This window comes from Lithobates pipiens, unplaced genomic scaffold (genome assembly GCF_037356315.1).
Source record: "Lithobates pipiens isolate NorthernLeopardFrog02 unplaced genomic scaffold, aLitPip1_a1.2 Scaffold_13, whole genome shotgun sequence".
NCBI classification, from domain to species: Eukaryota; Metazoa; Chordata; class Amphibia; order Anura; family Ranidae; genus Lithobates; species Lithobates pipiens.
The window spans coordinates 523384875-523402143 of record NW_027507718.1 but is presented as its reverse complement, the minus strand read 5'-3'; the positions used below and the strand labels follow the sequence as shown (position 1 = coordinate 523402143).

Genomic DNA, 17269 nt, shown 5'->3' with positions numbered 1-17269 from the left:
TTTTATTTTTTACACTGTACCTTTCATTTTTTTTTATCACTTTTATTGTTATCATAAAGAATGTAAACATCCCTTGTTCCAGCAACAGGCAATGAAAGGTCCTCTTTTCTGAGACATCTGGGGTCTCCCAGATCTCTCCTTTGACCTTAAAGGTTTTGGATCATACCAAGATTGCTATGATCCGATGCTTTTCTCAAACCAGATTGTTTACGACCTTCAAAACCGGAAGTGACAACATATCCCTGCTTCCGGATTCTTAGACCATAGAGACGATATGAGATGTTCTAGTCTGGCTGCAATCCTGGGTTCCCGGTGGGACGGGGCAGCTACTGGAAGGTGGCGGGAGAATGGGGGGAGGGGGGTTAGGATTGCTTTCACAAGAAAGAGAGCTCCACCAGCTTTAAAAAATGATACCGGGACGATACCTGCAGCTACAACTCCCGATATTACATTTGGTCAGTATACGGGTACGTTGCCCGGCGCCAAGTGGTTAAATGACTTCAAATTCCTCCTGATGTCTTGCCATTTGATAAATGATAGATTATTTGCTAAAACTCTAAAGTGATATCTATGATGAAAATACTACTAGAAGCAGAACTAATCCCTGAACTGTTTAGGAGAGCTGCACAGGGTACATCTTTCAACAGGTTAGGAACCACTGATATAATGGACTTTAATGAACATTAATAATAAATAACAATTAATTTAAGCCCTTGTACACAATGTCCAATAGGACCGTTTTGTCGGATAACCCGACAGTGTGTGGGCTCCATCGGACTGTTTCCGTCGGAGTATCCGTCGGACCAAGTTTTCCAGCTGGGCTATAAAATTTTCCGACAACATGATCCGATCGGACTTTGTCCGATCATGTGTAGAGAATTCCGATCGGACAAAGTGCCACGCATGCTCAGATCAAATTCCTACACCAAAGCTATTGGCTACTAGCCTGAACGTAGCCCCGTCCTAATGAAATAACGTCATCACGTTAAGTACGATCGGATTTTCTGACAACTTTGTTCCGTCGGATTTGGTTGTCGGAATGTCCAACCGTGTGTACAAGGGCTAAGACTTAGGCCTCATGCACACTGGATGTTAAAATAACGTTACAAAAACCTCAGTAGCTTTGCAGTGAGTTTTTCAACTTTTTTCAAAGTTTTTGCAATAGCGTTTTTAGCATTTATTCACTTTTTTAGCGTTTTTCCACATTAGCGTTTTTTAGCGTTTTTCCACATTAGCGTTTTTTAGCGTTTTCTTCTTTGTGAAAAAAACATTTTTTTTTTATTTATTTTTTTTTTACAATGGATCAAAAACGTTAAAGAACACTGGTGAGTGATGTTTTTGAGCATTTATCAGCGTTAGGCTCCTTTCACACGGACGATCCGTTCAGGTCCGCCTGTCAGTTTTTCAGGCGGACCTGAACGGATGCTCCATAGAGGTCTATGGAGCGTCGGATGTCAGCGGTGATATGTCCGCTGACAACCGAGCCACTCCGATCCGAAAAAGTGTGACGGAGGAAAAAGCTGTGGCCCGTCGTCACCCAATCTCCCATAGGGGAGAGCGGCGCTGTGACAGGTCCGTTCCTGCACAGTGTGCAGAGACGGACCTGTCCTCTGCCTGCTCAGCGGAGATCGCTCCGGCGATCCCCGCTGAGCAAGCGGATATTCCCGGGGCGGATCATCACTTATCCGCCCCGTGTGAAAGGAGCCTTAGATTGTTTTTACAGCTGAAAAACATCTCTCAGAACCCACTCGTTTTGGGTTTTTTTTTTTACGGCTCAAAAACATTACTGCCCAAAACTGCTGATAACAGCCCATGTGTGCATGGACACATAGGATAACATGATGGAGAGTTTAATGATTGTAGAAAAAAAAAGGTCTACTGCCAAAAACAGCTGTTGTAAAAACGTCCAAAAACGTCAAGTGTGCATGAGGCCTAATAAAGCTGCGTCATTGCCCAAAGGGAATGTGTGGAAGGACGGGCAGCCTACGACACCGCTGGGAAATATTGAGGCTTTGCCATATCAGAATGATCCAGCTTTCAGGAGAAGCAGAAGATATTGGAAGATAAAACAGATATACATCTTTGGGAAGCCTGCATGTCATTATTATAAAGTGAAAGTCTCTATAACAAAGCTTCCAAGACAATAAATCATAGGTGATAGCAAAATAAAAATAAAAATTAGCAACATTAATAAATAAGGAAGACGAAAAATGCCCAAGAAATATTTCTTCTTTTTAGACCGTACATGGATCCATTTCCAGAATGTTGCTTATGTAACCAATCCAACTTTGTTTGCAGCAGAAAAGAACCGAGAACTTCCATAGCAGCTGCACACTTCATATTCCCGAGCCAAACATACAGTTGACCTCCAGTATGTGGTGTCTTAGATATATACTAAAATTGGAAGGATAAAGAGAAAATTAGCATGACTCCCAAGAAGGGATCACAGATCTGTGAATCATTTGATAATGGACTTCATATTATAAATAGGTTTGTCAATTTTTAATACTGCACAAATATTCAGGAGAAAATGGCCCCAGGCTGATATACATTGAACACATTTTGAATGGTTGATTCATAGACAGTCACCCAGGAACTAAAAAGAACTTTGAAGATTCAGTCATCCAGGTCAGGGAGCCCCAAACTTTGGCCAGTGGGACATATCTGGCCCAGTACAAGATTTATCTGGCCCACGGCAACTGTCCAGGACAATACCCCAGGTGCCTGGCAGTGCATTACATAATTGCACATTATGAAATACTTACCTTAGAATGAAGCCCTCCGTGGCGTGCTGTCACCGCTGACAGGGCTTCCATCTTCCCCTTGTCTTCCTTCCAGGTTTACAGGCTATGGTTGTATGGGTGGCCAGAGCCGCGATGATGTCACTCCCGCACATGCTGTGGCTGTGGCACGGAACTCTAAAGGTCCGGTAGTGCAACGTCAATGGCTACATCTATTGGGAATATCTCCTAAACACCGCAAGTTTAGGAGATATTCAATGTACCTACAGGTAAGCCTTATAGGTTTACCTGTAGGTACAAGTCAAAAAAAGACTGTACTACCATCTGAACTATACCACTTCCTGCCTGGCCTATAGCAGAATGATGGCCAGGCGGTGGTTCTGTTATCCTGTCTGGATGTCATATGATGTCTTTCAGGATAACAAACCGGGGCGCACCTGTGGGGGCACGTAGCATGGCGATTGGCGTCTGACGGAGGCTCCTTACCACATGATCCGCTGTGATCAATCAAAGCTGATCACGGCGTGAACCAGTAAGTGCCAGTAACCGGCTTTCCTCATTTCGCGCCGCCTATCAGTGTCCATCAGTGCCACCCATTAGTGCTGCATATCAGTGCCCATTAATTCTACATATTAGTGCCTTCTCATCAGTGCCCATGAGTGCCACCTTATCAGTGCCACCTCATAAGTGCCCATCAGTGCCCATTAGTGCAGCCTCATCAGTGCCCGTCAGTGAAGAAGAAAACTAAATTTTATAACAGAAGCAAAGAAAACATTTTTTTTTCAAAAATGTTGGTCTTTTTTTAGTATTGTTTTATCAAAAAATAAAAACCCCAGTGGTAATAAAATACCACCAAAAGAAAGCTCTATTTGTGGGAAGAAAATGATAAAAATTGAGTTGGTACAGGGGTGAGAGGCTGCATAATCTCTACTCTGTGGAAATGATGGCTTATCCTGAATTGGCAGGAACATTGAAACATACTGGTTTTTTCCTCAACTCTCTCCAGGTCTTTTATTATATCCCTATAAAGCAAGTTAATCTTTAGATTTGGAGGCGGGTTTGCATTTTGATAAATGCCTGCTTGAAGGTCAACCTGGAATTTTGTATAAATTAGTTTTAAACTCATACTTTATAGATATTTAATATTTACTTACCTCCATTGAAACAGAAAATTCCAATGACCAGAGCACTGAGGACAGAAGGTAAGGAGAAGATGGCGAAAACAGTAAGACAAATGCTGGAAGAGGAGACATGATCCACATTGTTCCTGGTATCACCGTGTACAGATTCTGGTAAAGGAAACACACAAGAGAAAACAATATCACACATCTAATTACAGATTATAATATTCTGTATCTGCAGAAATATGGTGGAATTATTTCTCCTGGTTCTTCATGGTGTGCGCTTCCAAATATCCAGTTTAAATGTATCAAGCCTTCACCGACTCACCATCAACGGAGACTTTGTAATTCACAACATAGGGCATTAATTGACTGATTCCATTCAAGCCTTTTATAGCAAATCGGAAGTCCAGGCCATCGGCTCTTGTCCATTTCGTCAGAATTACAATGTCGGGGTCTGAGCTGAACTTGAGGCGACCCTCATATCCGTTTAGGGCTCTGAAACCGTTGTGATAATTCGCCATATGGTGATCGCCAGCATAGAGGTCCCAAAAATCACTAGAACTAACCGATTTTGGCACCGGGAGACGAAGATCAGAGCCAATCTTAGCAGTTATCGTGTCTGTTTCTGAAGTAACAACCACTGCAGAGGAAAACAATGAGAGATAAGAATTTAGAAAGCTCTGGTAACTGGCTAGTTGAAGGTAGCAGCAGTGTTTAGGTTTTGATATATACAACACGGAAATATATTTTAAGAATATCAACATTTTGGACAAATTAATTAAAGTGTATGTAATGCCCCGTACACACGAGAGGGATTAAGTCTGACAGACTTCCGACGGAGTTCTAGCGGAGTTCCGCCGGAGTTCTGGCGGACTTTTCGACCGAACGGACTTGACCACACACCATCACACCAAACTCCGACGGAGTCGAACGTGATGACGTACGACTGGATTCGACGTAGGAAGTTCATAGACAGTAGCCAATAGCTGCCCTATCGTCGGTTTTAGTCCGTCGGAGTAGCACACACACGAGCGAATTTTTCGAAGGGGACCGGGTCCGGCGGAGTTCCGTCGGGAAAATTTGAAGCATGCTTCATTTCTAAAGTCCGTCAGACTTTTGCGAAGCTAAAGTCCGTTGCAGCCCACACACGATCGGATAGTCTGACGGACTCAGTCCGTCGGAGTTTGGATGTCGAAAAGTCCGCTCGTGTGTACGGGGCATTACCCTAATAATGAATTTCTCTTAGTTTGTGGACTCACTATTACATATGGCACTCCAAACTTACTTTTTTCCTGTACCTTCAGCCCCCTTCAGGTGTATGCTCAGGAGTAGGGATGAGCCGAACATCCACCAGTTCAGTTCGCACCAGAACTTTCGAAAGGACCGGAAATTTGTGCGAACTTTAGAACCCCATTGAAGTCTATGGGACTCGAATGTTCGAAATAAAAAGTGCTAATTGTAATAGCTAATATGCAAGATATTGTCCTAAAAAGGGTTTGGAGACCTATCTCCTTCCCCTGGGGACATGGGTCAATGCCTAAAATGTTTTTAAAAACTGCAGTTTTTTCGGGAGAACTGATTTTAATGACGATTAAAGTGGAAAAAAAAGTGAAATATTAATTTAAATATCGTGCCTGGGGATGTCTATAGTATGCCTGTGAAGTGCCATATGTTTCCCATGTTTAGAACAGTCCCTGCACAAAATGACATTTAACGGAAAAAAAGTCATTTAAAAATGCTTGCGGTTTTAATGTAATGTCTGGTTTCGGCAATACGGGTGGAAATCATTGAGAAAAATGGCATGGTTAGCCCCCCCCCCTCCCTGTCCATTACCAGCCCCTTTGGGTCTTGTACGGATATTAACGGGAACCCCGTAACCAAATTAAAAGAAAAGGAAAGGCGTGGGGCCCCCAAGCCCTATATACTCAGAACAGCAGTATACAGGCGGTACAAACAAGACAGGGACTGTGTAGGTTGTTGTGTTAAGTAGAATTTTGTTTGTAATTTTGAACTGGTACTTTTTTAAAGTCTAGCTCCAGTCAAAAAATCTATCTTTAAGCTTTTTGGAAAACATAGGGAAGGGTTATCACCCCTGTATAATTATTTTTGCCGTCCGTCTTTTTAATTTCACTTACTGTTGTCTCCTTCCATGTGCAAGTAGGAGACATTTGTAAGTTGGATGTTTGAAAGTAGGGGCCTGCCCTATATGCTCTGCAGAAATGGGGGCCTAAGGTGTTGGTGTTGCCACAACACTGTAAGCCCTCAAAGTGACTCTTGGTGGGCGCTGGAGCTCCCTGCTGTGATTGATTATATCAAGAATTGTAATTACATGCCATTGTTGAAAAGTGGTAGAAAAATTGGGCCTTTGGTGGTTGTGGTGGTGATGCTGGTGCCCCAACACTATAAGTCCTCACAGTTACTCTCGGTGGGCCCAGGAATGGGCCCTGCTGTGAAATATTATATCAAGAATTGTAATTACATGGCCCTGTTAAACAAGGGCTGAAAAATTGGGCCTTAGGAACTGCTTGCTGGTGCCACAACACTGCAACCTCTCCCAGATACTCTAGTTGGAGTGCAGGAATGAGCCCTGATGCAAAGCATTGCATCAAAAATTGTATTACATACCCCTGTTAAACAGGGGCTGAAAAATTAGGCCTTAGGCACTGCTGCTGGTGCCATGACACTGCAACCTCTCCCATATACTCTATTTGGAGTGCAGGAATGAGCCCTGCTGCAAAGCATTGCATCAACAATTGTAATTACACTCCCCTGTTAAACAGGGGCTGAAAAATTGGGCCTTAGCCCCTGGTGGCGTCACCCAGAACCAAAAATGTTCTTCCAAGCTATCAGCAGGATAATTGAGGAGGAAGAGAATAGTCCGTCAACATAACAGGACAGTCACTCAGCATCAGCATAGGCTTGAAGGGATGTGACATTTCAAAAACAAATATTCGGATACATCAGCTTCAGGTGCTTGGTAGCTGGTGGTGATCCAAGACTGATTCATCATTATGAAGGTCAGTCGATCAACAGAGTTGGTGGACAGGCGCACCCTGTGAACGGTTACAAAGCCTCCAGCAGCACTGAAGGTGCGTTCCGAAAGAACGCTGGATGCAGGACAGGCCAGTAGCTCAATTTCATACTGTGCAAGCTCTGGCTAGTGATCCTTCCTCAAGACCCATTAAGCCAGAGGATTTTCGGTGGGAAAGGTGTCCAAGTCTGACCTTGACCCTAGGTATTCCTGCACCATGTAAATCAGACGCTGGCGATGGTTGCCGGAACCGATCATACCTTGGGGCTGTGGACTAAAAAATTGTCTGTCAGCAACACGTTGTCCCGGACCAGGAGTTTGTAACCTCCCAGTCTCTGGGAACGCGTTGCACAGACCTTTCTGCAAGGCCTCCCGGAGATGTCTAATCCTCTGCCCCCTCTGCGATGGCGAGATAAGGTCGGCAAACTTACCCTTGTACCGTGGATCAAGGAGAGGGATCAGGGAGGCCATGCAGCGTAGGTTAGCTGAGGCATTCGGTTTGGAGTCCTCTGGGTCACTAAGGACAACATGATCCGCAGCCACCTCCTCCCAGCCACGTACAAGTCCACGTGTTTCTTGGGACTGTAAATCATCCCTAAAAGATTGCTGCTGCTGAGTGCCAGGCTCCACCTCCATTGCTAACACAAGCCTCCTCCTCTTCCTCCTCCTCTTCCTGTGTGATGGGTGGGACAGCAGGAACACTGTCTGGATAAAGGGGGCCTTGAGAGGCAAGGAAGTCCTCCTCTTCCTGCCTCTGTTCTGCCTCAAGTGCCCTGTCCATTATTCCACGCAGAGTATGCTCCAACAGGTGGACAAGAGGTACAGTGTCACTGATGCATGCACTGTCACTGCTCACCATCCTCGTGGCCTTCTCAAATGGTGACAGGACAATGCATGCATCCCTGATCATGCCCCATTGGCGTGGCAAAAAAAAAAAACAAGCTCCCCTGACCCTGTCCTGGTGTCGTAGTCGCACAGGTACTCATTGATGGCCCTCTGCTGCATGTGCAGCTGCTGCAGCATGGCCAACGTTGAGTTCCACCTGGTGGGCATGTCACATATAAGGCGGTTTTTGGGTAGGTTCAACTGCTTTTGGAGCTTAGCCAGTGAAGCACTGGCATTAAATGATCGGCGGAAATGCACACAGACTTTCCTGGCCTGCCTCAGGACATCTTGTAAGCCCGGGCACCTGCCCAAGAACCGCTGCACCACCAGGTTAAGGACGTGAGCCACACAGAGCACATGGGTCAGTTGTCCCTGTCGGAGGGCGGAGAGGAGGTTGTTGCCATTGTCGCAAACCACCATTCCTGGCTTAAGCTGGCGTGGCGTCAACCACCTCTCGGCCTGCCCCTGCAGAGCTGACAAAATATCTGCCCCAGTGTGGCTCCTGTCCCCCAAACAAACCAGCGCAAGCACTGCATGGCATCTTTTTGCCTGCGTACTTGTGTAGCCCCTTGAACGCCTACGGAGCACCGCTGGTTCCGAGGACAAAGCACTAGAAGAGGCCATGGAGGAAGAAGAGGAGGAGGGGGTGGAGGAGAGAGGTGTGTCACAACCAGTAGTAGCATTTTGGAGGCGTGGTGGCGGAAAAACCTCCAACACTACTGCACCTTGTCCTGCATCCTTCCCAGCTGCCAGAAGAGTGACCCAATGGGCCGTGAAAGATAGGTAACCTCCCTGTCCATGCCTGCTGGACCATGAGTCAGTGGTAATATGCACCTTACCACTGACCGCCCTGTCCAGTGAGGCATGGACATTGCCTTCCACATGCCGGTAGAGAGCCGGAATCGCCTTCTGTGAGAAAAAGTGGCGTTTGGGGACCTGTCACTGAGGAACTGCACATTGCACAAGCTCACGGAAGGGGGCAGAGTCTACCAACTGAAAAGGCAGCAGTTGAAGTGCTAGCAATTTATCCAAGCTAGCATTCAACCGCTGGGCATATGGATGGCTGGGAGTGAACTTCTTTTGACGGTTCAGAAGCTGGGGCAGGGAAATTTGCCTGGTACAATCGGACGTCGGTGTACTGCTAGCAGAGTGCCCGCAAGTACTTGGCTGTGACACACCTAATTCTACACCTTCATTCCTCTCAGTGCAGGTTCCAGAGAGGACTGAAGGTCTAGTGTGGTTGGAGATCCAGCTGATGAGGAGCAAGGAGAGGTCCACTTTTTTCTTTGGTGTGGGTCTTTAAGATGCGCTTGCCAACGAGCTGCATGGCAGGCCAACATATGTCTGGTCAAGCATGTGGTGCCCAAGTGGCTGATGTTTTGGCCACGCGAGATACGCTTGAGACATATGTTGCAGATAGCAGTGGTGTGATCTGATGCACTCGTCTCAAAAAAGGCCCACACCAAAGAAATTTTGGAATAACGCACATAGGGCAGCGCCCTGCACAGCTCTGCAGTGTGATTCAGTCTGTGTGCTGCCCATAAGCTGGCCCCCAGAGGGCATCCTGCCTCATTGGAGATGTGCCTCCTCCTCTCTCCTAACAGGCACCCACGTGAAGTCAGTGACCTCATCATCCCCTCCCTCTTCATCACTGGAGCAAACCTGGCAGTATGCTGCAGCTGATGGAACATGACTGCTAGATTGCTGTCCTTCTTGAGCATCCCCTCTCTCTGCGCTCACACTACTGCCGTGTGGATTGTGGGCCTTGAGCGCCACATGAATATGGTGCGAACGGCCCACAGAGTTCTGGCTTCACCGAACGGGCGAACAGCTGGTGTTCGAGTCGAACGTGCGTTCGACTCGAACACAAGCTCATCCCTAATATAGGGCACCTACCTGGCCTACAGGAGTAGTGACAGCGGCAGTGATTTAGACAAGCAAGTGGCTGCTGGTAGTAAGATCCCTTAAGCTTACACATCGTGAATGGTGGGGCGCAGTTTGGCATCTTTGCCCTGGGAGCTGGATGACCTAGTCCAAGGATCCTCAAACTACGGCCCTCCATCTGATGGGAATTGTAGTTCCTGACCAACTGGAGGGCCATAGTTTGAAGGCCCATGACCTAGTCCCAGCACTAGGGAAAGCCCACCCTGAACCTCATGGAGGTAAAGCAGCAGATTATAGGCTCTGTTTCATGAGAAACGTACTTCTGTACTTAATGACCCAAAATTCTTGAAAATTTGGTCCCCATTTCTTGAGTACATTTGGGATGTTGACCACTTGTTACATTCACTTGAATAATAAAATCCTGTGAGTTGAGACTCTCTGATCAGGTCACTTCTCCCCTTCCTAGTCCTACACCCCCATCGAATAGTGCCCGCACATGTGCAGGATGGAGCCGCACTTCAGCTGGATCAGCTGGAGTGATGTGACCAGGGAGCAAGCGCACATCGTAGGAGGCATCTCTCGATGGGAGATACCATTTCACGGCCACAACTGAAACCTATACAAACAGCGGAGGGAGACAGTAGTTCTAACATTGTGCCTCGCTGTTGCGGGCGGCTTTACAGTGCACTGACGGTCCTGTTTTGTCTATGTTGCAGGGCAGGTTTGCTGTGTTGAACAACCGATTTTGCTTCTGTGAAAGGTCAGGTTACAACACTGGGAAAAACCAGCTCTTCAACACAGTCAGCCACAAGCCGCCCTCCAGCAGCAGTGATGCAAAATGTGAGGACTACGGTCTGTGAAATGGTATCTCCCATCGAGAGATACCTCCTACGATGTGCGCATGTGCCCTGGTTACGTCACTCCAGCTGACCGGCAAATCAGCTGTTGTGCTGTTTCGTACGGAGTACATACCGGGCACTTCTCAATAGCCGACACTTCTCGACAGAACACCTTCTCTTTACTACTGCTTGCACTTTGGCCAATCCCACAGCTTCTCCTCCCTTGCATTTTAACTCCCCCTCCCACCACCGATCCCCAACAGCCAATACCTTGGGCAACTTCATAGAGAGAAGAAAACATTATCAATATACATGTTAGGCTACCTGGGCATAGCATGATTTTTCAGCTACAATCCTCCACTCCACGCCCCCACTTTTTGCTGGCTTTAGTCTCTATCATGCAATGTTAAATGTGACCTCTCGTCTCCTTGCTTTGATTATGTCTGCACAAAGCACCTGATACCACTGGAGTAGAGACTTCCCCTCACTTCCTGATCTGCTGACAACAGTTTCACCAGACAGGAAGTGAGGGGAAATGTGGCCACTGACACTGCAAAGCTTTTATTGTTGGTTGTGAGTTTCCCCCCACTTACACTCCTGATGAAGGGTATCAAACAGAACAGGAAGTATAATCCCCCCCAGCGGGGACACAGCAACGTATACATTTTCTGGTAGGGTGTTGAAGGGTTAGAAAATGTTCTTCACTTCCTTTACAGGTGACAGATAACAGGCAACAGACCCCTGCACTCTGTATCACTACTGACCCCTGGATTCTGTGTTACTAACTGCTGACCCCTGCATTTTGCGTTAATATCTACTGACCCCTGCACTCTGTATTATTTACTACTGACCCCTGAATTCTGCGTTAATAACAACTGACCCCTGCACTTTGTATTATGTGCTACTGACCCCTGAATTCTGCGTTAAGAACTACTGACCCCTGCACTCTAAATGACTGATGCCCGACCCTTGCCCTCTGCATTACTTAATACTGAAATATGGATTCTGTGTTACTTACTACTGACCCCTGCACTCTGAGTTACTTACTACTGACCACTGAACTCTGCAATACTTACTCATTATCCCTAAATTCTTTGTTACTAGCTACAGTACTGTCCCCTGCATTCTAAATTACTTACTATTAACCACACTACTCTTTGTTACTAACTACCGTATTTATCGGCATATAACACGCACTTTTTTCCCCTTAAAATCAGGGGAAAATCGCGGGTGTGTGTTATATGCCGATACTCCGCGATTTCCGCACGATTTTTTGGGCTCTGGGCGGCTTTCAGCGGCCCAGAGCCCTTCTCGCGGCTTTCGGCCACTCTCGGACCTTCTCGGCGGCTTTCGGCCGCTCTCGGATCTTCTCGCCGGCTTTCGGCTGCTCTCGGACCTTCCGAGAGTGGCCGAAAGCTGCCGAGGCCCGAGAGCGGCCGAAAACCGCCGAGGTCTGTGAGCGGCCGAAAGTCGCCGAGGAAGGTCCAAGAGCGGCCGAAAGCCGCCGAGAAGGTCCAAGAGCGGCCGAAAGCCGCCAAGAACTTCCGGGCGCCATTTTTAAAAACATAAGCGGACAATGCACTAAGACAGACAAGCTGCATGTCAAGGCTGCAATGAGGACAGGCTGCATGACAAGGCTGCAATGAGGACAGGCTGCATGACAAGGCTGCAATGAGGACAGGCTGCATGACAAGGCTGCAATGAGGACAGGCTGCATGACAAGGCTGCAAATGACGCTGACGAGGCTTCAGATGGACACTGATAAGGCTGCATTGATGGGCATTTAAATGTAAGTTTTTTTTTCCTTAAATTTCCCTCCTAAAAGTTTTTTCCACAAAATTCCCTCCTAAACCTGGGGTCCGTGTTATACGCCGATAAATATGGTACTGACCCCTGCACTCTGAATTACTTACTACTGATCCCTGCACCCTGCTATACTTAGTGCTAACCCCTAAACTCCTTGTTACTAACTATCAACCCTCTGCATTGCAAATTGCTTACCCCTGCCCCTTGCACTCTACATTACTTACCGCTGACCCCTGTACTCTGAATTACTTAGGGTCCTATGGAACATATTACACCAGTCAGTTGTGCTTCAGTTGCATTTTTAAAAGTACTGCTTGCAGCATTTTAGGTGCATGTCAAAAAAATGCACCAAAACTGCACCATTAAATCCCCATTAAAGCGAAAATGGAAAATTAGCAATTTGTGTTAGCAACCAATTGAATAGATGTAGCTAATAAAGTGGCCGGTGAGTGTTCTAGGCAAACCGTCGGTTGTTCTTTGAAAGAGGCCGAGTCAGCTAGATTGTATTGGGTGGAGTGAGGAAGTAATGTGAAAAACAAACGAAGCAACAGCTCAGCCCTTCAGGGTTTGGACTCTTTCTATGCAGCGCGGACATTTCATAACTTGTTGTTCTACTGGATCTAAAGGAATATCTTTATGCAACTCGTCTCTTCTACGGGAACTAAAGGAATGTTTGTTTTTTTAGAATTCGTCTCTTCTGATGGAACCCAAGGAATCATTTTTAGAACTCGTCTCTTCTTCAGAAACGAAAGAAATGTCTTTTTGAACTCGTCTCTTCTCATGGAACTAAAGGAAATGTTTGTGTAACTTTTCTCCTGGATTTAAAGAAATATCTTTTCATAACTTGTCTCTCCTACTGGAACAAAAATAATACTTTTTATAACTTCTATTATCATGCATTTAAAGGAATATCTTTTTACAACTCGTATTCTTGGAATATTCTTCTTCTTGTGGAAATAAAGGAATCATTTTTCATGAACAAGAAAAGATCTTGATTCTTCCCCTTTTTGCTGCTGTAAATTTTTTCCATTCTGTTTGCAGACAAGGAGGCTGTTAGGCCGTTCATAGACAGTGCAAATGTATTTCCTGCAGCCACGGGTTGCAGGAAATAAATTTGCACAATTTCCCCATCAACACAGACCACGCTAAGAGGGGAGACCCTCCTGCTGAGCAATTTTCTGCTACCAGTGGGCGGGGGTGGGGGGGAGCTGTCCCTGCCAGGAGAAGACAGTGTTTATCGTCAGCAGCTATAATAGCAGCTGCTTGCAATAATCGCAAGTGAATCCAGCAGTTTGGTTGTACGCAAGTTGATCGATCGATCAACTTGGTACATTCTGCCTGCATATTAATGGTTCAAATCTCGGTCAGTTCCTGCTGAACAGTGTATGGCCGGCCTTAGTATTAGGAGGGGGGAGGGGGTTGGGAGCTTCAGCATGATCTATAGACGTCATTGCAGGGCTGGACTCATAAACCCGTTAGGTGACTTGTATGAGAATTATGTGCCTCTCAGCTCTTTAACCCTACTCGCTCTAGGTAGAGAGGTAGGTAGCTGAATACGTACACAGTCTCCAAAATGCCGCGACATATGAATTCAAACCAATATGTACCTTTTAATTTATTATTGTTATCGTCAGTAACATCTTAACTTTTTTTTTTTTGAAGATGTCATTAAGTTACGATACTTGCAGTTGGCTAGCAGATAGGATGAGGTCAACCCCTCACACCATGCTCCTTCCGCCCCCTCCCCCCCCCCCCCCCAATGTGTAGCAGCCATATTTTTGATGCAAACCTATTTTACATTATAAGTAATCAGGCTGTGCTATGCACAGGCTTGTCTCCACCGCCCCTTCTCTATGACCAGAATAGGGGCTTCCAGTGTTAACCATGTTATGGAGGTGACCAAAAAAGCCCTTTTACCAAGTCACTGTGAAGTAAAGCATAGGGCTTGATTCATTAACCTTTAATAATTAATTATAGAATATGTTGTAACTAGGGTTGCCACCTGTCCAGGATTCATCCGGACAGTCCAGGTTTTGAATCATGTGGCAGAGATCGTCTCACACAAATCTGTTTCTGCGGGCGGCTGTCTGGGGGCAGGTTTGGCATCACTGGGGGTGCGGGGGTGATGATGTCAGCATGAGCAGTTTGGCCACACCCACTGTTCGCCACAGTGCGCATAGCTACTACTCTCCTTGGGGCACCCAAAGGTGTCCCAAGTCTTTTACAATCCTATAGTCCAGTGATGGCGAACTTTGGCACTCCAGATGTTTTGGAACTACATTTCCCATGATGCTCAACTACACTGCAGAGTGCATTAATATCATGGAAAATGTAGTTCCAAAACATCTGGGGTGCCAAGGTTCACTATCATTGCTATAGTCTATAGTACAGAAAAAAAAAAAATTGGCCCTGTGCCGCTAAAGTGTTTAGGTTTTGGCTTGAAGAAAAGGTGGCAACCCTAGTTGCAACGTGTTTGGTAAACTGTCAATGCTATATGAGGCTGGGTTCACACTATTGCGAATTGGATGTGGGTTTCCCCCCCCCCCCCCGCATCCAATTCGCAATAGCAGGACATTGTGATCGGCTCTCTATGGAGCCAGTTCACATATCTCCACAATGGGTTTGGTGCAAATTTGTGCAGGAGCCACATGTGCGTCTTTTGGCTTTGTTTCAGGTCCGAATTCAACCCAAAATGCGGGCTGAAATTGGACCTGAAATTGTGAATGGGGACGCACCGGACCCCTACTGGGAGCCACATCGGTATTAGGTGTGAACCCAGCCTAAATCCTGTATAATTTAAGAATAATAATGTAATTCTTTCAGCAATGAGGCAATGAGAGCTATTCCTGTGGTTGCATAAGTTCCCTCCTCGTTCTCTGGTTTTCTTCCACGCTCTGATAACCTTCTCAATCCGCTCATTTCTAAACGTCCCCTAGTATGTGTTTGTGTATGCATGCAACCTTAGATTGTAAGCTCCTTGAGGTTGGGCTCTATTGTGAATATACAATATACGTGAAGCACTGTGTAAAATGTCGGCACAATATACCGTAAATACCTATAGTAATAATAATTATATCAGATAATACATGTGTTATAGCTTACAGATCATCTTTTAAATAGAAGGTGCTCGCCATAAATCAAGTAAACACTTTCACGAGTCCCATAACTCACATTGAGTTGACATATTTATATAGAGAGAACGTCACTTTCACCAAACGGGGGATGAGACTCAACCACTGCCATATAAAACACATACACCAGGAAGATTCACCTGCAGTGAATAGTGAACACTAGATTCATTGCTTTATTAAACCCCCCCCCCCCACATCCCTCATTGTCAACTTAGAGTGATTTTGTTTCTCATCCTGGGGGCACAACAAGAAGTTAGAAGAAAGCTCCAAAAGTAAAGACAGTTGTCACCCGAAACAGGGTTTCCCTATTTACTGTCACCTCACCTTTGGGTGACAAGTGTCAAATTTTGCAATGCCCCTTTCTGCCTCGGTGGCAATGGTGCAAAGAGGGGGGTCAATCTCCCACCAGGGGGGCACGGTAGGGTTTGCCACCTCATCCCTTTAAAACTGAACACAGGTTCTTCGGCTGATTAAGGTGGTAATTAACCTCCCTTGGTGCCTTATCTGCATTAAATTAGCCTTCAGAACCCGTGTAATTCATAAGTGTCCGGTATTAAAGGGATAAGGTGGCAACCCATGGACACAATCGGCAATAAAAATCCGGATAGGGTCTTTTATTTTATTTTTTTAAATTTTCAATAGATTTATGAAAATTGATTTGAGGGATTTCCTACTATGATGAAAGCAAGAAATATATATATATAAAAAAAAGTGTTTTCCATGGTTGTCACCTTTTTATGTTAGGAGTACAGTTAGCACGGGCAGCATGGAAGCCAAGGGGAAATGTATTCATCCCTCGACATGTGCTGCATTTTCAGGAGATGAAAGCAATGCAAGCGGGTTACTCATTTTCTAAAATGTTTACAAGGTTTTCCATATTAGTGATCCACTAGATCCATATCCATTCCTTACAACCTTTTACATTTACATCCAACAGCACCAAAACAGACTACGCCATGACTCATGAAAAACCTAGATCTTAATCTAGTATACCCGAAGGTAGAGTACGTCAAAAGAAAAAGATACATCGCAGCAAAAAACAATCAAAAAAAAAAAAGTTTAGCGCTACTTTTTGCTCCATAAAATTCAATGCTCAACAAATGACTTACATATCACTGCGAAGAGAATTAATATCGACTGTGGCATCGCGCTAATATCTTCTCTCCTCTATAACGCGATTGAACTCTTTGCCAGTCACCGGCTGAATGAAACGTTTACGACTTCCTCCTTCTCTTATTTGTAGTGAGTCCTCCTTCTGTTCAAAACCACATTCTGGTTCTATCCTGTATGTATTGTACCACAACTGCCGTTTCGTAGCAAGCATTTTTACATACTGTATATTATTATTATTTTTTATTTTTTTTATAAATTCTTTTTATTTGTTTTAAAAGAGAAGATTACAGAACAGAGCCTTGGAGCATTCCCCGGCTCGAACAAATACAACACAACAGGTAAGGCATAACACCTTAAAAAAATTATCAGCCTAACCCAAAGAACATACAACAACCAAACCCCATAGCTTTCTGCTAAAATTATGTAATTAATGTAATTATTTATTATTATTTATTATTATTTAATAACGATGTTTACTTTGCTTTATGCACTTTATCTCATTATTATAGTTATTACGAAGTTTACTTTGCTTACTTTGCACATTATATGCACTTTATTTTAATATTATATGAGGTCTGAAGCTATTATTAGTGCTTTACATTGCACTATTTGTATTGGAATCACGTTATATATGTTTATGTCATTACATTTGCATATTTTTACCTATTTACTGAGATTGGTATGCATTTTATTTGTATTTTTATATGTGAGATTT

The 17269-nt window shown here is 45.1% G+C and overlaps 1 protein-coding gene across 1 annotated transcript; it reads right to left on the bottom strand.

Moving 5' to 3' along the window:
- Window positions 1-2211: 2211 nt before the first annotated feature.
- Window positions 2212-16638, bottom strand: LOC143975615 (uncharacterized). The gene is made up of 4 exons (XM_077478093.1): window positions 16551-16638; window positions 4191-4505; window positions 3896-4030; window positions 2212-2394 (listed from the first exon to the last, which is right to left on the bottom strand). Exons 1-4 carry the CDS (start codon window positions 16585-16587, stop codon window positions 2384-2386), a joined length of 498 nt encoding a protein of 165 aa, XP_077334219.1. The 5' UTR covers window positions 16588-16638; the 3' UTR covers window positions 2212-2383.
- Between the last annotated feature and the right edge of the window lie 631 nt (window positions 16639-17269).